Genomic DNA, 21965 nt, shown 5'->3' with positions numbered 1-21965 from the left:
GTAAGGGTATCCGTGCCAAGACATCTGCTATCTATGTGCATTTTAAGGACAAAATCTATTGCCTCAGTGACTCCAGGTCATTGGCACTGAGTTCACAGTAAAGAAGTGCTGGTCTTGTGTCACCTTAAATCTGTCACTGACTCACTTTTAGACTCACTAGAGGGCAAACTGCTCATATGATGATGCAACAGCGTCGTCAGGCTACACTATGATGTTTGCGTCATAATATAGTATGATTATTTATATATTTTACTAATGGTCTTTTATATTTCCAGAAAACCGGGAAAAGGGCAAAAGGGTTTTCATTTCTATATCCATCGCTTTCAAGTTCAAAAACTACTTTCACACCCAAATTCATCAAAATGCTCTTTTAATCCATTTTTCTACATTTATACGTGCAGCTCAGGGGAGTAAAGTGCAGAGATGCTTCTTCTATCTTTTATAGATTCTTTCCTACATAGCTCATTATGTGTGTTCAGAGATACACTTAACTACAGAATATGCAACACTTCATTTGCATGTTTCTTGTTGGCTGTCACCTGCGCTATATTTGATCACAAAGCAGCAACACGGCACAATCACAGTCATTACAGCCCTTACGAATAATTTCCTTCACATTACCAAGCTGTAGACTTTGTCCACTGCAATGCTGTACCACTGAGTTTTCTGTATGACGCAATATGTGACAATGGGCCTCCTGCTGTGTGGGTCTTTCTTGGTCAGCACAAGGCGGCACACTCTCCCCTCCCCTCTATTACATCAGCTACCAGCAACTGCAGTCTGCAGCGAAATACTGTGAACACAGCAGAGTTGTTGAGGATCACCATCTGCAGCACAATAAAATAGGATGAGAACATCACCGCTCCCTCATAGTCCTGCATCAACTTTATGTCTCTACAAGTCCTCCGGCCCCATTATAAAAGTTTTACTGGTACTTTTACTGAAATATAATTCTAACATGTTTTTCTCGTGTGTAGCTTATGTTTTGAAACTCGTAAATAGTTAGCATTTCTGTTGACTGACTCCTTTATACATTCAAAGAAATACTTAATAAGCATTATTTCCAAACTGAATATCTGCTCGACCCATATCATACTTCTACCAAAAGAAAAGATTAGGCCCATAGATGCTATTTTTATGGCTGCACAATTTTCTCCCCGTTATTATCTTCACTAGACTTTTAAAACCCCATTGAGCATTATTTCATTGTATTCATGAAGTATATATATGTATATATATATATATATATATACTATACCCACACACAGGAGCCTAGTTTTCATAGGAGTTTCTTATAGACTGCATAAAAATAATGGATATAGTGACGTCAACCACTGGTTTGTCAACTCGTCTGTGGATTCTCGATTTTGATCTTCACTTTGATCATCTTGGGTTTTTTTGTAACCGATGCATCTGCAGAACGAGTTGGGAGCCAGAAGGGTGCTATGTTAGCAGCTTGCGCTAGCTAGCATGGTTAGAAAGGGACATCCGTTATTCGTAATGAACAGGTGACTTCTTAGAGCGTATTTACAAGACATTAAACAAGACATTTTTAAGTGACGAAAATGTATACACGAAGAAAGGGTCAAAATCCTGAGATGAAAACACAAACTGCACCACAACAGCTACATACTCTGCTTTATCGTCTATTTTACTCAGAATGTGACCATAATTTACGAAATGAACATCAAGCTGTAATGAAGAAGACTTGAAACAATACATTGAGTAATAACATACAATTGGACTTCTTTTTGCAACCAGTGGAGTCGCCCCTGATGGCCATTAAAAAGAATGCATGTTTAAGGCACTTCTGCATTGGAATCACTTTTTAGCCTCAGAGACTGCTTTTTGAAGTTTATATGCATTTCTTTCTAACTGGACAACTAACTGTAGGACTTCTTTGTAGACTTGTGACTATTTAATACTTTCTTCAATTTTGGACGCTTTGTGTATAGTTTGATAGCTCCAAATAGCAAATACTGCCCCTTCATCATATCTACTCTACCCTGGTCATAAGTTGTTCTGCATTGTAAAGCTGTCTTGTAATGTGTCAGCACATTCCACATGCAGCAGTTATATTAGAGCCACATGAAAGTGTTTATCTTCATACCTAAACCACAGTCATGCAAGGACAGTAATGTATGGGTGTAAATTTAGTGTTCTGCAACACTGAATTTGTTGAAGATGATGTACATGTGTTTGTTGGACAGTTTCATGTGTGGCTTGTAAAACTTGGAGATATAAAATCCAGTATATCTTACCTTTATTATGTCTGCTTGCCAGATGATAGGCCCTGGATCTATAATGTATGTGTGTCTGAGTGTAGATGCTGTCCAGGTCCTGCCTCCAGGTGTCTGGGCTCAGGGATCTAAAAAGCTGTTCTACAGTGTCGAAGGCAGCTATGGTCCGGTCCAAGTCCTCCAGAGAGAAAGGAACCTCTGTGACTGCCGCGGGCATCTGCCCTACACCACTGTCCTGCACAGAGACAGAGGTGATGACAACATTAGGAATTATATTACTGTAATCATTTGAGCCTATTCATTTATGACATTATTACCTTCAGCACATTAGGGAGATCACCTGCACTTGTGCTAAAACTTTCATGGAGATGTTTGGGTCAAGTTATCAATTCTTCCACCATTATCATGCTTGTCAGGTGCCTATGCTGAATATTTTTCTTGTCGTGATAGGAGGGGCCCTTCTGTAGCTGAGGGTAATTTGTTTTTCTTTACAAGCATTGAAATAGTAAAGTATACAAGGACTCATGGAAATATTTGGACATATCAACAGATGCCACAGTCACTGTTGGTCGTACTGACTCCTCTTAACAGTTGTCGTCATTAAGGAGATCCCTTTCTGTTTTAATGGAATAGCAATCTGACATTAATAGAAATATATGTATAAATGTAATTAAATGCATATGCAGTATCAATAGTCTATAAACAATTCTGGATGATGAGCTTGACTTAAACTTGAAAATGCTAAAAATCATTGCATGCTTGAGTTAACACTTCTCTTCTGAACCTGTATAAATATTCATAACAATACATTTGAATACCTTCACATCAGACAGTAACTCACCCTATGTTTAAGTGTGAACATGTTGTCTGAGATAGCAAAGCAGAGAGATAAACATTCATTCATCACTCCTTTATGTGTTATTAGATCTCCACCATTTTTATTGTCAGCAACATGGGGAAACAAGAGTAGCTGCACAGACGATTCCTTGATGGCTTCTGTTCTCTGCTGCAGGCTATTTATCTAGCTAGGAGGCAATTGCGATCAAATTCTTATAGCATGTGGGACTATTATGGCGGGACTTTCGCTGCCATAGTCAATGCTGACTTCCACACAGGTCCAAGGGGTTAGTGACGACAAGATGTCAGGAGAAAAAGAGTCATTAAACTTAATACTAACTTAAGTACACCTCTGAGACTAAACGCTGGTGAACATCTTTTGTAGGACCTTCAATACAGGAACTTAAAAATAATTGTAAAAAATCTGTAGCACTGTATGCCATGAAAATGTGACTCTGACTCGATGCAAAAAAAAGTCATGATATAAGACAAAATTCTTTAAACTACTCTTTAAGTAGCTACATGTTTTCTGATACAATTTGTATTTAATGTTCATTCATTCATTCATTAATTATCCTTAACCGCTTATCCGCACTTGGGTGTGTGGTGGGCTAGAGCTGATCCCAGCTGACATCGGGCGAGAGGCGGGGTACACCCTGGACAGGTCTCCAGACTAACGCAGGGCTGACACATTAGGCATGTTTCCATTAGGTACATTTCCCTCTAGTGAGCTGCTATGGGTGTAGCTTGGGAGAGAGGATCCGCCCAACATCCGCCCCACTTCACCGGTTAGTGGCTCAGGTAGCAGCTCAGAAGTACCTGCCTCGGGTAGCTACTTTCTGAACCACTACTTAGCGGCGATTTTGCGCATGCGTGATTCATTTGCAGACTGGACGCTGAGGGGTTAACAGCTCCTGCTCTGCTGACTGCAGCTGGGAGCGACTGATGCAGGAGGACTGGGCCACTTGTGAGTGCTTTGGGACGGCGCTACTCGTTAAGAGTAGGAACCAATTGACTCTCCAATAACACCAGAAAAAGTCGCTAGATTTGTTGCTAGTCGATTTTTTGAAAAAGAGTCTCTAGAGAGGTCTGAATAGTTGCTAAGTATAGTGACAAAGTCGCTAAGTTGGCAACACTGCTTGCCGCGTCCGTCTGTTGTCACATTAACTCTGTTGGTCAGCTGCTACAAAAGTACCTGTATGGGAACAGTGGCTGAGGGGAACTAGCTAGTGAACGGAGCCAAAAACTCAGCCGCTTTCAAAAAAATACTACTCAGAAAGTACTCACTCCTATGGGCAATTTAGAGTCCCAAGTCCTAAACCCAGTCCCACAGTCCTAAACCTAAGCTGCATGTTTTTGGACTGTGGGAGGAAGCCGGAGTACCCACTGAGAACCCATGCTGAACCCACACTCTAATTTTAAAAAGTAATGTGTTTTCTAAAACCAATGAGAGGCTGAGAGCTAAGAAAAAAAAAAAAGAAAAAAAAGAAAAAGAAAAGGAAAAATACCATCATCCTCATAATAAATTTATCACACTTTGTATTTTCTTGTAATGTGAAACAGTTGCCAACATGAACTTAATGTAAAACACAAATCACTGTGAAACCCATGAAGCAGATTGTATTTCAGAGCGCCTTCGGAATGTAAAGTGCACATGTACATCCCATTTGTGTTAGTGACATATTCCTATATACTAAGAAAAAAACACGTACACCCACATACATATAATTATTATCAACCCATGCAGAAAAACTGCCACGCAGCCCGATGCACACTAATTATTATGGTCACATATGTCACTGAACCCCACTGCTCGAACACACGGACACACAAATTATACTGATGTACTTATAATAACATTAGTCTATGGAAGCATGTCATTTTACATCTCAGGCTTCATGCATAATAGATACAGTACATACATGCATGCATGTATTCTGTGTGGGTGTGTGTCAGCCTATGCAAATTTACCATATGTCATATTTATTAGTGTAGCCATTGTTCCCTGTTGTGTTTAAGAATGATGTGTGGGGTGACGGGGTTAGAGAGCAGGGAGGCTGTATGTGTTGGAATATTACATCATCTGTGCTATAAACAGTATCTGCAAAAAAAGTTATTAAAACATGTTTTGGAACAAGGCAATTGAAGTGATTAGTTTGAAAACAATGGTATAATCCCGATAATTGTGATGACATTTTCCTAGCTGTATATTTCTATTAATGTTGTGCAATACTGTTAAATCCTCATTTATTTCTTCTATTTCATGTGTGAGGTCTGTTTCTGCAAAAAAAAAAAGCTTGTTATTATAACTGAGGTCAAGCACATCTATTTAATTTTAATTCTTGGAAATTTAACAATTCATAAGGTGTGTATGTGTGCAGGACTCACCGACATGGGCACAGTGACAGCCTCCCAGTTGGTGTTGGATGCAGGCAGAGGGGAGTCGTACTGCAGGAATGGACAGCAGAAATAACCATTCATTAGTTAATCAATGAGAGAAATCATACCAAACAGAAGAGGATTATTGAACGATAAAAAACATTATTTTGTGTTGCCTATAAAGCTGGATTAGTGCTTTAAAAGGTCAAGGAGGCAAACTGGTCATTATCCTTAACCAGGTCTCGGGCTGCTGGAGCCAATCCCAGCAGACATTGGGCGAGAGGCGGGGTACACCCTGGACAGGTCACCACACGATCACAGGGCTAACACTTAGAGGCAGACAACCATTAACACTCTCATTCACACCTACGGGCAATTTAGCGTCACCAATTATTGCATGTCTTTGGACTGAGCCATCATACCTGTAGGCTCTGTAGGCATTCAAAGGGTGTTGGGCTGTGTTTGAAACTGCATACTAACATACTGCATAGGCCTGTCACGATAACAAATTTTTTAGGATGATATATTTTCCCAGAAACTATGACGATAAACCATAGTATTGTTGATGTTGTTTTTTATGCCGCTGATATAATGATATTAGAGCATACTAACTCAAGTACATCCTTTTTAAGAGCAATTAACTTTTAATTCTCAAGAATATTGAACATTGGCATTGAAATACTGGAATGGCTGTTTGGGAAATGTAAGTTTTTTTAGGCAATTCGTCCTGCCTATCAAAAGTGGGCTGGCAAGTGGTTGGGTGTGTGTTCAGCGCGCACGCGTGCATGGAAATATTAACGGGAACGGCAAGCAGTTCGCTTCGTTCGTGCTGCCTGACGCTTGACTGCATTTGCGTGGTGATATCTACCGTGACCAGAGCGTGCACATCGAGGAGTCAGAGTGCAGACCACCAGAAGCTGGAAGTTGGATTTACCGGACTGAATTTGGTGAGTGATGGTTTCAATCATTTTTATATTTTCTGGTATATGTAAGTTACCCAGGAGCTCTGTTGACATAGGCTTAGTTAACGTTAGCTACAGCTTGATGAATTGAGTCATTGAACACAGCGAGAGAACATAACGTTAGCTGCTAGCCAGCTAAAGCTCCGGTGGAAAATGATTAGCTAATGCTACTGTTAGCTAGATATTGCTACTGAAGTTAGCTTCGAGCTTGTAAAGCTAACGGTAAATCACAGAAAATAAACACTGGTTATAATGCTTCTTTCTAAATTCTCTATAACTTGTATTTCCAGAACATGTGGATGCTATTAAGGTAAGAGGACTAGCAAGGCTGAAGGTGAGGTGGTCCAACTTTCTGATTCTGATTATTGTTCTTCACTTTCTTCTTTTTATTATTATTCGTATTATTCTTCCAGGGCATCATTTAGAAACTCTATTCAAATTTGTATTTGTATGTCCTTGTACAAATGTTGGGTCTATTGTTATTGTCATTATTGTGTGCCTTTTAATTCAATGTTCAACTCAATACAGTATTTTTTCAGAACCTGTGCTTGGCTTATTATTGCATCCACTCAACTCATTTGGCAACTGTGAAATTGGCAAAGGGAAACTTTGATTCTAAATCAAACATATTTTTTTCTGGAATGCTCTGACTGCAATTGCAAATTGCATTTCTAATTGATGGTATGTTTTGATAATGGTGGAAAACACAAAGGTTGGTTTCTTTGGGTTAGGGTTAGGTGTGTCCATTTTTGTTTATTGAACGATATGTCGATATATTGATTATTGTGACAGGCCTAATACTGCATACTATATATTTTGTGTATTTACTGTGTACTGCCTAACAAATGAAATAAAACACGGAAGTGGCATTCTTTTAATGGCCACTCAGGGCTGGCTCCCACAGTGTCAATCCCCATAGACCCCCATGTTAAAATACCCACTTTTTCAGCAGAAATAAACATGTTTGCAGCCTTGTACACACAACAGTTTTGGTCTCTCTTGCTAATCTCCCTCTTCATGACGACTATGTGGGGGGTGAATTTTTAAATAATTTACATTAAGGCTAAAGGTGTTGTATAATTAATGGCATGGCTGTGTTGAGTGACAGGTAACTGCCATCACCGGCCCTGTTTCAGTAACAAGGCTGAATTTGCCCGCCTTAGTTCCACTAGGCCAAGATGGTGAGGGCCGAAGCTTTCGGGGGCCATTCACATTAAGGTTCACAATTAAACCTATGGGTGGCACCACAGAGACTAAGACCATATTTTATACAGTCTGTGGTCTCTGCATCACATGACTATATTGTAGGGTTGTCAAAAGTATCGATACTCAACAAAGTATCGATACTAAAACGTTTTATCCGGATACAATACTAATTTTCAAAAGTATCGAGTGTCTGAAGCTTGTTATCATAGCTGCAGTTTCTTTTTGCACAACTGTTTTTTATTATAAATATTTAACCTGTGGTTCTGTTCATTTTTACATGTTGCATTTTTCTTGTTAATAAAAATATTTCTGTTAAATTTTGGGGTCTTTGTTTTTATCCTTGTGGTATCGAAAATGGTATCGAGTATCGAATATTTTCTTATTTTCTAGTATTGTATCGAGTTGAAAATTTTAGTATCGTGACAACCAAAATATATAAAATATATATCACAATGCTACCGGTCCAAATGAAAATATGTCATATATGCTCAGAGTTACTGGAAGTGATGACTGAGGTCAGGCAGCTACAGTAAAACACCATCATAAGGGTTAAAGTGGGCAACTAGAGGGGAATGGATTACATCTTTGACCTCAATGCTTTTATTTTTTGCACTTCTCAAATAGTTTCCTTTAAACACAGCTTATAGGAGATGGGTTGGAGCTTCACATGGTATTCAGGTGTCTGCCTGTCTAGCTGATGGACTGTCAGCATGTCAGGAAAATCCTAAAAGAATTTCCAGTGAAGCTGGTCACAGCATGCCTGTCTGTGTGTCAGTCGAAGCAATCAGACTCTGGTCAAAGCACGTTTAGGTGATAAACACTCGTCAGACTGACATATTTGGCACACATGCACACATTCTTTGTCTTTTTCTCTTCTCTCTCACACAAGTGCACTCACACTAAAAGACAGTGTGTGTGTGTGTGTGTGTGTACACACAGTCTGTGCCTGGCATCTCCCTCTTTACACACACACATAAAATCTCACTGGATATCAAATCCCTCTCCTTGAAGAGTCTTAAATACCATCTCAGGTCAATATGGAACAGTAAATCTGTCTCAACCGCACTTCAAAGACACTGCGCCCTCAATTTGTCTGTGTGTGTGTGTGTGTGTGTGTGTGTGTGTGTCAGTAAGTGCGTTTCTGCTAATGTAATGGAGAAGACATCAAAGTCCGTCAGTGTGCAAAAGTTTTTGTTTTACAGTTTATTGCATGTGGCCTGGATAAATGACTTCATTCACCCAAACCAGCTGTGATTCAGGTCAGAAGGTTTCCTCTAAGTGTGTGTATGTGTGTGAGAGTAAATGCATGTTTACAGATTCCCTGTCTCATTTCCTTTTAAGGTTAAATGCCTCATCAAGCACATCTGAGCCACCTAATAAGGTTGGAAAAACGTTTATGAGACACAAATGCAGACAGAGGACTGAGTACTTTTGAACATGCAGGCTGTTGCACCTGGCAACCCCAGTCCCAAACTTTTACCTTCTCACATAATTATCTCATGCTTATTTTAAAATTTTTGCTGCTTATTGCAAATGTATATACTCATTGAAATGTTTTTACTAGTCTTAGTCCTCTTGAAGAAGCAGAAAAGTGTCTGCTCTTGTAGGCTGATGGTGTTAATTTCTAAAGGAAAATGTAGAAAAAGGTGGAAAAACTGGAGTGTTGTACTGTAATATTGCAGGGAATGCCAAATAATCACGTATGTAGTGTATTCAGATTACTTCCTTGACGGTTCAGAGTCAGACGACAGATTTTATACTACTTTACTTTTGAATTCCTGCTAAAATCACATCTTCTATCAGATGAGTCAGTAATTGAACACAAAGGAACTGCACCAGAGTGTGACAGAAACTGGTGCGGTGCCTGTTGGAGTCTGACACATTTTACACAGTAAGACGAAATGAAACTACAAAATCAGGCTAGCTGTGAGGGCACCCTGATAATCTACGGATTAACTGATTAAAGTATGGAGTTGTTGTAGTAATGGAGTTGCATTAACTAATTGATAAAATGTGACATAAACTACACTGTAAAACCCAATGTTGCTTGGTTGTTATCATAACTAATTTTTCCTTTTCAATACAACAAAGATTGTACAAAAAGTAATTTTAATTTAAAATATTGAGGCAAGATTCATTTGAGTTAACTTCATTGTCTTTGTTGTCTTTACATATAATTCTTTCACAGCATGGACACTCAAATATTTAAGTTGAACCAACAAGTTGGGTTTTACAGTGTAATATTTCTGCTTAATCATCTTTATTATTTCAATGGTGTATTAATTAACATATTTATTTATTTTCTATTTATTTTTTGAATAAATAATAATAAATTATTTTTTAGCAGTATTAACGTGTTTTTGTGATGTCTCATTATTAGGAATTGAGGATTGTATTTAGCAATGTTAAATGACATATAAAATGTGATAGTTACATCTTGAACTCCAGCTTTTTCCAGGACATACAAGGATCTTTTTCAGACGTGTGTGTTTGTAAAGTTGCTGAAAGAAGCTAATTTTTAAGGTGACTTGTTTTTTAGTTATATTCGCATGTTCACCCCTGGTGAGGGAACACATTCTTATTTACAGTTGCAGTCTAGTGGAGGGGACACAGGGGAGCTACCCTTTTCAACCTCCATTTTGTACAGTTGGACACTGGAGCGTCTGAGGATTAAGTGTGTGGTAGACAGGGAGGAAGGCAAGAGCATTTCCCTGTACACTTTTACTCCGCATGACTGCTTATCTCGCTTACAGCCAGAGGACATTCAAGGTAGTAGTTAGGGAGGCACCATTGTGAAATGATGTGCCAATACCAATGAGTGGCTGATAGCTGATGCCCGCACTGATTGTTTTTTGTTTATTTGTTATACTGTTTTTGTTGTTATTTATTCCCCCTTTACTAACCATAACTTCTAATACAGCATGGCTGCCTTCCTGCAGCTCAGTCTATTTCTCTTCCCATCCAAGATGTAAGACACAAAGCTGCTCACTATGCGTGCACGGAGCACACAGATAATTTGCATGCCATTTGTGCCAGTGCTGGAAAACAGAGTTGATTATTTCTCCAAAATCTGAGTGTGGTCTCATTTCTGGAAATAAGAAGAAATATGTCTTACAAACTGCATGTTGCTCATCTTTCTCAGAGACCACGTAATACGCCCACACACAACATTTTCTTTTACGTTTATTTGAAAACAAAATCATGTTGCACTCTTAGGTAGTGCCAGAGCTGTGTCCAGCCAGTGGCCTCTTCTCTAAACCAGCAGCTGGGTATGCTGGGTAAATGTACGAGTCAAACAACATTTAGCTGGCAACACAACAGATAAACATCAGTCACTCCCATCAGTGGATGTCATCTTATTTGCCAATAGGCTGATGGTGAATATCAGCCGATACTGATGTTCAGCTGATGAATCGTTGCATTCCGAGATAAGTATTGGATAAATCACACGAGCCACATTTATGCTGTCTCATCTGTGCCTGAGTCGAAGCTAATTTTCAAGTTGAAGCCAAGAAAATGCTCCCTCTCGTGTGGTTTACTGTGATAATGCTGGTCTTAATCTGCAGTACATTTATGTTAATATATCAGGGTCATTAAATTAATGGAAATGTATGTACTGTAACGTACATCTTTACTGTAAATCCAGCAGCAGCAACAGAGGCTTACGCTTGGTGATCCCAAATCCACAGCTGAGTACTCAGGATTAATTAGGAATTGCTAAATATATAATTTAGTACCACCAAGAACATCAAAAACATACGAATAATAAATGATTTAACAAGATATGTGTTTGATTAGTGCCGTCTATAATAAAACATTAGCTCACACATGCATGGTATTTCTGGTTTCTGTTCCTGTGGAATATCCAGTCAGAGTGAGGAAAAGACATGGATGACTCAGAGTGGCATTCTGGGAACAACCATGGATCATATTTCCGATCAATAGTCTTTTCCTGTTGCACCTGGCTGAGCAGCACTTTCAGTAACATCCACCCAAAATACATTACTGTTTGTATGATCTCAGACGGTGAAATCATAATGTAAACTAACTAACACAAACAAAGCTCCATGAGGTTCTGAAGTCTTAGAAAAATAAACGCAGAGCTGCTTCTGTTCACAATAATTACAATGATTTGAGCACTCATAGTGTTTTCTTTGAGTATTTCTAACCAAATAACTCCTAAAATGTTCATCTTATGCAATCAAAAGCACTCATTACTTCATCTAAGCCTGAACTGCAGATGACGAATTACACCGGCTGAAAACATGATTTGAAAATGATCAAAGAATAATGATTTAGCGGGGAAAACATTAACATGAATAATTAGTAAGGCCTCTGTTTGACTGGAGTTTTGCCTGCAGATAGTGGGCTTTTGTTTCTCTGGAGGAGGGAGCAGTTGTATTCTTGTATCTGACATAAAGGTCAATTTAGGTCCCAATCTGTGGAAACCTGCCCAAACATTGTTTTTTCTTTCACAGACCTGATCCAACATAGACCAAAGAATAACAAGACTGACACTGTTTATTTATTTAAGTGTTCATATGTATACAATCCTAGATGAGTTCCAATACACTTTTCTTTATACTTGGCCACATGTAATACTGTATTTGCCTCCATTAGATGAAACTAGATAGCATTCTGTTGTGTTTTCCCAGGCTATGTGCAAATCTGTGGTCAACTTTCAAGAAATGGTCTCAATACAATGAAATAGACTGTGGCAACTAATATCATCACACATTAATACAAGTGAGGTAATTCAATTCACTAGAGTCTCAGCTTTTCAGTCATACCCAATATATGCATTTCCAAGACTGTTTAGGGACCCAGTATACATATTCAATTACACCATTTGTAGAATAGGTGAAAATAACATATAACATTTAAACTACATGCAAAAACAGCATGATATTAGCATGAAGTGTGTATGTCTGTTAAAGGGCAGACTCATGGTTATTCATAGATAGGGTTATATATATATATATATATATATATATATATATATATATATATATATAAATATATGTAAATATAGTACTATGCAAAAGCCTGTTTTGATTACGGACGCTTTTATTTTGGAAGGAATAAAAGAGACTTGACCCTGTCAATCGTAAAAATAAATCAACTGAGGTGATACTGTAAGATAACATCATGTTTTAGCCACCGAAGAGGCATGAGGTTAGTTTTCACAGTAATCTTGCATATTTAGATGTGTTTTGAGTTGAAATATGTTTTGGATAAAATTAAACCTAGTTATTCATGCTAGCAAGGTTTGATACAATAAGCTAGTTTTGCTCAATTAATACTCTTGTATTTCTTTGTGTTTTGTAATTGTTATTGCAACTTTCAGTTTGCAAATTGTAGCTTTATCCAACTTAATTCTCAGCTTATTGGCTGATTGACGTAGGACCACAGAACTGAATACTCGGCATGTTTCAGTTCAGTGATACTGATACACAGTCAGATAAAATTAAAAAATACACAGATTGATTAAAACATTTCATGTGATCGACCAAATTCTTAACGACCATTAATCAATCATTGATTAATTATCCCCATCCCTATTAGATGCCAATATCTTCAGCCTAGCTTCAAAACTTCAGCCTAAACTTGGAGCTGCCACAGCCTCACAAGGACAGTGATATCAGCAGACCCGTCGGTCTCTCAGGGTTTCAATAACAGTTTGGCAGCTACCTACTGTAATAACCGTGCAGAATATAAACATGGATGACTCACTAATGCACTGCAAGCCAGATATATGTTCGTCTATGTGACTCTTACTCCCTCACCAATAGTTGCTCTAACTCTCTCACCCAGCTGAACTGATCAAACACCAGATAAATGCAACAACAGCTTTTTATGCCTTCTCTAATATTGCACGATTTGATTGTTTGATACGCTTTTTCTTTAAGTTCCATGAGACAGACAGATCAAATAGCTTTTTCCGAGACGCATGAAACGGCTGAGTGCAAAGAGAGAGAACACCTCCGCTTCCGTGGCACGGTGCTCTACTAATTAACAAGCAGCCGCACAAGGTTATAAACAGCAGCGATGCACAGTTCACACCGTTTCACCTGAAACAACACGTTCTTTGGTGATCATGGTGGCACACGTAATCAGAGTTAACAGTGATTCAGTTCAGGTATTGGACAAAGGAAATATTTAAAAGGTGGTTTTGTTTTGCTCTTTATTTGATCTTTTTTCCTTGTGTGCTTCCATCTAACTCCACTCTCTTTCTTGCTCTCACTAATGCTGCTTTGCTTTCCCTCATGCTTTTTCCGTTATCTAGTCAACCTCAGTCCACTCCATAGCTCACTAGCTCACAAATGCCTCTCTCTCTGTCTGCCTCTCTCAGTTCAGGTTGTTTTAGTCATTAGCTGACATGCTGATACCATCTCAGACACCTGTTCTCCCCTTCCAATGCTGCTTCTCCTCATTCTCTCTCTGGCTCTCTTCTGCCTCCTTCTCCTCTCGCTGCCTCCTCTCCTCCTCCCTCTTATCTGTTCGACAGGTCTGGAGAGAACAAATTAGACCAGCTAAATTAAGCCACACACACACAGCTCCAGTCTTGCTGAAGGGAAGCTGTGTGTGAGTGTGCGAAAGATGGAAAGATACAAGCGCAAACTCAAACGCAGGGGCTCTTTGAAAAAAGGGGTAAAACGGATCAAATAAGATAAACCTCAGGAGTTGGATTCTGTTTTAAATGTATGGTGTGATTATTTGACCAGAGGAGGAATAACAAAGGGTGAGGAGGGAGGGAAGACAGAGAGAAGCAGTGAGAGTCTGACTGAGAGAGATAAGGGAATTATATTTTGGGGTACTTTTACTTTTGTAGTCATCGTGTCAGGTTAAACGTGAAGTTTCTCTATTGGATTTTTGGTTGAGGTCATTTAAGGCTCATCTGGCTCAAACATGCAGTTACTGGCTTTCTGTGACTGTCTTGATTGATTTGCATTTAACAGAGATGCCACTTGCTATCTGGATATCAGTTATTATTATTATTATTATTATTGCCGTTTGCGTGACTTTAAATGCTTTACACAGTACATCACATGTAAACCTTCCACCTACATACTAGGGCTGAGCAATATATTGATATGAAAAATATATGGATATATTTTTAAATGTGATATATATCCCATTTATCAACATTGTTCAATGTCTTCTTTCTTTATATATAAATGCTGTCCTTACTAGGGTTTGTCATATTTAGTTATTTTGTAATGTTCGTTATTCTTTTCCAAAATAAATATATTTATTTCAGAAAAAGATTGGCCTATTTTATTTCATAGGCTATTTATTTTTAAGATATATTTTTTTTATTTAAATGTGCACTTTATGGAGCTTTGATTTTGAAAAAAGGCACTCCTGTTGTTATACAGTATTTATGTTCACTTAAATAACCAGATTTAATAAAACTACTTGGGACATGTCATATTTGGCTTTGACTTGGACTGAACATTTGCTCTCACTTTGTGATGAAGTAATAGGGACATATATCGTATATCGATGTTCAGCCTAAATATATCAGGATATGACTTTTGGTCCATATTGCCCAGCCCTACTACCTACAATATACTTAGCAAATAAAGTGTGTCTAAATCTACTTCCTTGTATTTAAACTTTAACCTTCAACTTAAAATACAAGAATGCTTCAAAAATAATAATCCAGTATAACACTGACCATCGCTCCGCATCAGATGCTCTTTGTGAACCCTGAAACCAACTTTCCAACTTGCCAATTTTCTATCTTCCTACGTTTTTACATTTGAACAGAAAACACACATTTTATAGCATGACCTTTACTGGAAATCACAACTATGAAGACAGCAGCAAGTACACGGTCGCTCAAAAAGTTGGAATACAATATCTCTTTTTTTACCTCTTTCCATGATATGATTGTGACAATGTGATTTATTCTTGACGGATAAAGTGTATATCTTTCTATTAATCAATCTCTTCCAAACTCACAATGAAAATGAAACCACAATTAACAGAATTGTATCTGAAAACAAAAAGATTCCAACTTTATGGGCGACCGTGATTGTTGAGGCCCCTGGCGGTCTCCCTCCAGCCAGCTATCACTTAATTAAAGGTTGTGTCCTGGAAGAAAGGTCTCGTTTCACCTTTTAGAATTAGCTGTTTCTAGTCCATCGTGGTGTTTTTACGAGTGAAAGCGGTAAATAGAAATGGGGTGTCCCACAAAAGTTCAGCTTGCAGCCAGTTAATACAGTCAAAATGAAGGTTGGTTGCAAGCTGGTTTTAATACATGTGACTCAGTGACATAGAATGTGACGTACTTATGTACTTAACATAGTTACCTTAATTGAGTAGTTATATTAAGTCAAAATGAGTCAAGGGTAATTGTTTGTTTCACATGGGACAAAAACACCAGTCAAAGTCCTGTGTTTATTTCACCCTTCTATCCACCCTGGCTGTCCCCCAACGTGGACTTTGGTGCTCTTTATACTACGTCACCTTCTATCATTTAGAACACAGGTAGATGTTAACCTGCTGTGGCATTACTGCCTGACGCACCTCCTCCGGTGCCCACAGGTAGGTATAGCAAGTGACTTGCTGCAGGGTCGTCAGCCGGGTACCACCAATCATAGAAGTTTCGCCCCTTTGAACCTGGTACGTCTCAAGGTGGCGGGGCAGTGACAGGAATGTTTCCCGGCCACTCCCTGCAGCAAGCCTTTGCACTAGGTGGCGCTCCAACACTTGTCCTTAACCCGAGCCAAAAGCTGCTCCTCTCCGCTTCCTCCCCTAAGTCTTCGAGGGCCTTCCGCTGCCTTGCTCCAGTCACTCCCAAGTCCCTCAAGAGGCGAACCATTGATGACTGTGGTACCCAACTTCTACCGGGTAAATGGTTGTTCTCAGCCCATCTCCTGGAACTCTGCAGCAAGGTCGGAGTACTTCAGACAATTTTGCTCATAAGCAGCTTCAAGCCCCGCCTCACATGAGATGGTTAAGTCGATGAGGAGCACGGTCTTTGTGGAACTCGACCACATCACCATGTCTGGACGAAGGCTTGTGGTCGTTATCTCCTGGGGGCATTGCGGCTTCCTTCTGAGGTCGACTCTCATACTGCAATCCTTGGCTGAGAGCACTGATCTTGGGGCTGTCGGCTGCCTCTTGATGGTACAGGCCTTTCCTCCACCCTGTTTGATGAACCGTATACTGCCATCTTCCATGTCGCCCTGGCCGATACTCATGTCCTGCCTCCTCCCCTCCAGGACCTCAGCCTGCTTACGCAGAACCTGGTCATGCCTCCACCTATAACGGCCTTGGGAAAGTGCCGTCTTGCAGCCAGACAGGATGTGGTTGAGACTTGCTCTTGGGAGGTTACAAAGAGAACAACATTCTTCCTGCCCAAGCCACAGGTTCAGGTTCAGTGGACAGGGGAGAGATGATTGCTCTGATGAGGAAACTAAGCCTTGCCTGCAGGATTCTAAACAGGTCGGAAATGCTGATATTCCTGCCAATGACTTGGCCCAGGTTGTCCAGCTCCCCTGGCACCCCTGCAACTGCCTTGATCTTGTAGTGATCATTCTCCAGGTTCACCACCTCAGACACCACCAGCTCCTTCCTCTCTTTCCTGTTGGCCTTGGACCACAGTGGAGTGGCTTCTCCAAAACCAAGGCCTGTTACTACAGCCACTTGATGGTGCTGCCCCAACAATAAATGTTTTTTTCATCTTAAGCAGAAACTATTGAGATTTGGACTGACAGGGTTGGGAAGTTATAAAGGATGGACATTATTAGTTGGTCTTGGGTCATTTCATTGGATTTGTTGACAATAAGAAACCCAGAATAATGACAGCTTCATCCTTCAAGTAAAAAAAATGAGCGCTTACTAGATTTTTTGGAGGGGGGTGATAAAATGAGTTTTTGCTGGGGATGTTGGAGTTTTTAGTGATAAGAGCCAGAGTAACTGTTACCACAGGAGCTGTAATGTCAAAATAAAAGTAAAGGATCGTCTGCAAATACAGTATCTTTGCTCCTACCACTTTTTTCCTTCTTTTTTTCTCTCAGATAATAATAAGCGATGCCAACAGTTCAGCCCTGCCTGTGATGCTGTGTCTCTTCCTCTCTCTCCTCTGCACTCATAAAAGAAGAAGCCAGGGAACATTACAACAGCTGCTCTTTCTCTTCGCCTTTTTCCTTGTGATTACAGGGCGGGAGAACATCTTCAAATCAGAGTCCCTCTCTTTCTTCTTTCCTCTCCCTGACAGAATGACAAAGCTAATCTTCTTATCCGTTCGTTTGACAGCCTTTAAGGGAAACGCTTTCTCATCCTCAACCCCCCTCCTGCCCTCCTGCCCTCTTTCCCCTATCCCTCCATCTTTCCTCTGCTGTCGAGTGGACGCGTGAGAAAAGAACAGTGGGCTAATACATTTTGGCATTTTACTGACAGTCTGTCTTTCTCTCTTTCTCTCTCTCTCTCCCTCTCTCTCTCTTTCTCTGTCTCTCCCTCTCTCTCCCTCTCTCTTTCTCTGTCTCTCCCTCTCTGTCGTCCTCCTTCCTCTGCCATCTCCATATCTCCCCCTATCCTCCCATCTCTCATTTTTTTATTGTGGTGGTATAAGAGTGACAAAAGCATTTTACCTGGAGCATTGCAGTGGTACTCAGGCTGAACCCGATGTGACAAAAATAATAAAAACTTTAAGCTGTGTCCCAAATAACAGCTCACGATTCATCGCCAGCTGTGTGTGTGTGTGTGTGTGTGTGTGTGCGTGCATGTGCGTGCCGGAGTGAAAGTGTCGGAGTGAAAGTGTAGGCCTCACCAGCAGTGAGTAGTAGACTTTGAATCCTGGCTTTGCAACAAAGTAATCATCAGACTTGAAGGTGACTCTGAGCGTGTTGGTCTTGGAGTTGAGGCTGGGCGGGGCCTTCTGCCCACACCAGCGACCCCAAATTATAGTGCTTGTCTCTGATTGGTCCTCCACTTCAACAAAGTCATACCTGGAGCGGGAGAGAGAAGGAGAGGGAGATGAATGCGTGGGAGGGGAAGATGGGAGGATGAAAATTGTACATGTCAAGAAAATAGAAAAGGTGAAACTTTGAAACATGAATGGATTAATGTTTCCTCACAAATGGAAGAAATTAAATTTGTGAAAAGCTGTTGGCAAATTACGGAAGAGGATTAGAGCCACACATGAAAAAAATATTTGAGTTCTGACTTTAAAGTCTAAATTCTGAGAATAAAGTCGGAATTCTGAGAATAAAGTCAGAACTCCAACATTTTTTTCATGTGTGGCCCTAATCCTGTTCCGTTGCAAATAAACTTGGGTCTCATTTCATTGCTATGCGGACAATGTACAAATATATTTACCGCTAAAAATGAATAACCAAACCTCAGGTGCAGGTCTTATTAGACTGCCTGAAAGACAGCCAGTCATGGATGGAAGCAAACTTTCTGTCAATTAATAAAAACAAGACTGAGATCATTTTTTTTGGCCAACAAAATATTTCAGATGGCTAAGACAGCACCATTGGTAGCCTTGAATCTCTGTGTCAACCCTCTGCAAGAAACCTTGGTGTTATTCTGGACTCTGACCTCAAGTTTACCAAACAGATAAACTCCACAGTCAAAACTAGCTTCTTTCAGCTACGACTACTGTCAAAAGTAAAGACTTATCTCCCCACGAATGACTTTGAGCTAGTCATCCACGTTCATTACATCACGCTTAGACTACTGTAACTCTTTGTTTGTTGGTCTTGACCAGTCAGCAGTGCGCCGCTTACAGGTAGTCCAAAATGCAGCCGCCCGCCTGCTGACTGGAAAGAAACAGCGTGATCACATTACCCCCATCCTTGCATCTTTGCACTGGCTACTTGTACATTTTAGGATCATCAGTTATCATGAGCAATAAAAATGTATAATAAAGTGTGATAATAAACTAAATTCCCCTTTAATTTATTGTGTACATTAAGCTTTGTCCGTTTTCTAAAATCAGGTTAATCTTAGGATGTTAAGGTTCTTCAGCTCAGTCCAGTGATAAGAGACATTTACAATTTATTCTCAAATCGCTTTGTCACTCTGCCAAGCTACAGAGAACAAGCATTTTGCGTTTCGGAAAAGTTTTTGGATAACTTTCAATGCCCCAGTCAATTAGTGAGTCCATCTATCAAACACACACAAATACACACATACAGTGAATGTGACAAACCTTTCCAAATCCCCCCTTCTCTCCTCCTCTCCTCCCCATTGTCTTTTGAGCAAAGTGCTTACAAAGACGGCTGAGTTGCACATGGGGATTAAAAAGTCTATTTTCTCCCCTCAACCCTCAAGGACAAACTTCTTATACTTCTTGCCAAGAAAACAAACTTCAGCTATCCATCTCTCTCATAGTGCTTCCACCTCCAACACCATCTCATATCGTTTTCTCTCACATTCTTTCAATCACAGCTTATTGTTGGTGTGCTAAGGTGTATGCGTTAACAAATCATTTTCACATATTTTACTGTTCCTGTTTTACGTGCTTTCAACTTGAGACTTCGCTGCCATAAACTTTTCTTCTCCTCTTTGTCGCTCCAAAACGCCCTCTCCATCATTTCTTCACTCACACTCTTTAATCACTGTAACTTTCATCCGACTTTTCTCCTTTACAGCTGCTTGTAATTCATCAATTCTTCCTCCTCTTTGTGCTTTGTACCTCCATCCTTCTTCCCTCCATTGAGGTATTATCCCTCTCTCCCTTTGTCTGTTTTTCTACTTTGCTCTAATCCTCTCTTTTGAATTCCATCACTCCACTCTCTTTTTTTCTTTCTATCTTTCCAAAAGTTTTTCATGTTTTACCTGCACACTCCATTCTCAGCCTCCTCCAGGCCAAAGTGTCCGTCAAACTCCAGGTGTATGCGGCTCCCTGGTGGCGACAGCAGTTTCCATGACAGCAGCAGATTGCGGGGGTAAGCGTTGGGGTATCGCGGGCTGTGGATGGCTCCGCCCACTGCCGTGACTGTGATGTTTTCTTCTTTGCGGTACAAGTCTGTGGTGAGGCGATTGCTGTCTGTTAGTGGTTACAACTAATCAGTTAGTTAGTTCAGTTTAAATAAACACAAGCAGAACAGCTGGTACACACTAAATGCCAATCTACATGCAGAAACAACTAATAAACCTTTATGAAAGGGGCAAAAAACAAGCACAGACAAACAATAAAAATGTAACATTTTAGTTCAATGATAACGTGAAAACTCAAAAAAAGAAGTTTATTCCAGCACCAGTTTTTAGCCTATAATGCATAAACAGAATAGTTTTTGGAAACATGCTAATTCACTTTCTTGATGTTAAATTCAAATATGAAGCAGATCCCATATTTATCCCTCCAACATGAACTTCAAACAGCAGCCAGTTACTTTAGCTTGGAGACTGGAATCGGTTAACCTGGCTCCACCTGAAGGCAAAAATATCCACCTAAAACTACAGTTTGTTGTGCATACTCTTTGGGGTGTTTTTGTTTGTTTTTAGACAAACAATATATAATGTGTTAATTAGCCAGCTTCCCAACCATTAGACACAACAAGGAAAGCTTTTTCCAGTCTTTAGACAGTTGAGAGTGCTATCAATTTTCTCATCTATTGGCGAGAAAGTGATTAAGCTTATTTCCCAGTGAGGAGCTATTCCTGTTCCTTGAGTGATAGCATCATGACTATACAGTCATGGAAAAAAATATTAGACCATTGTTTTCTTCAGTTTATTGCTCATTTTAATATCTGGTACAACTAAAGGTACATTTGTTTGGGCAAATATAATGATATCAACAAAAATAGCTCATAGGAGAGAGTGATAAGAGAATGTCTGGATATCAGCTCTTAAATTAAAATATCATGAGCTATTTTTGTTGTTATCATTATATTTGCCCAAACAAATGTACTTTTAGTTGTACCAGGCAATAAATGAACAAGAAAGCAAGGAGAAAACAAGGGTAGTCAAATATTTTTTTTTCATGACTGTATGTGAGGGTCCAATTTTAAAGAATGCTTGGTTGCTGATCTGCTGAAAAATTGTGTTTTGGTGGATGTTTATGGATATGTTTGTCTATCAGTCTTTCAAAGTAAAAGCCTGACCTTTTCATACCCATTAAATTTTGATTTATCTTGTGTAAAAGAGGAAAATCAGGCCTGATGGTGATTCTAGAGAAAAGCTCAAGGGGTCAACAAAAACATTCATATTGATTCTCTTATGACTACCAACAGCACATTGAAGAGGAAAACTGGTCATGAACCAGCATGTTGGTCAAAAGCAAATTAGTGATTCATTAAAACCATTTGGCTTCTTCAGTCCTCAAGTGACCAAGAGTCACATCCTGTTTAGTAGCTCATAAGAACAACAGATGGATGAA

At 39.6% G+C, this 21965-nt stretch overlaps 1 protein-coding gene across 1 annotated transcript in view; it reads right to left on the bottom strand.

Annotated features, from left to right (window-relative positions):
- pdgfd (platelet derived growth factor d) overlaps positions 1-21965 on the bottom strand; it is a 92442-nt gene that overhangs the window by 12392 nt on the left and 58085 nt on the right. Inside the window, exons 2-5 of the mRNA XM_059332148.1 lie at positions 20423-20633; positions 18408-18585; positions 5466-5525; positions 2262-2475 (exon numbers count right to left, since the gene is read on the bottom strand). Coding sequence (XP_059188131.1) covers positions 2262-2475; positions 5466-5525; positions 18408-18585; positions 20423-20633 — 663 coding nt within the window. The remainder of the gene's footprint in view (positions 1-2261; positions 2476-5465; positions 5526-18407; positions 18586-20422; positions 20634-21965) is intronic.

The sequence above is a fragment of the Centropristis striata genome, chromosome 4 (genome assembly GCF_030273125.1).
Source record: "Centropristis striata isolate RG_2023a ecotype Rhode Island chromosome 4, C.striata_1.0, whole genome shotgun sequence".
Lineage (NCBI taxonomy): Eukaryota > Metazoa > Chordata > Actinopteri > Perciformes > Serranidae > Centropristis > Centropristis striata.
This window is presented reverse-complemented; position numbering and strand designations above follow the sequence as displayed.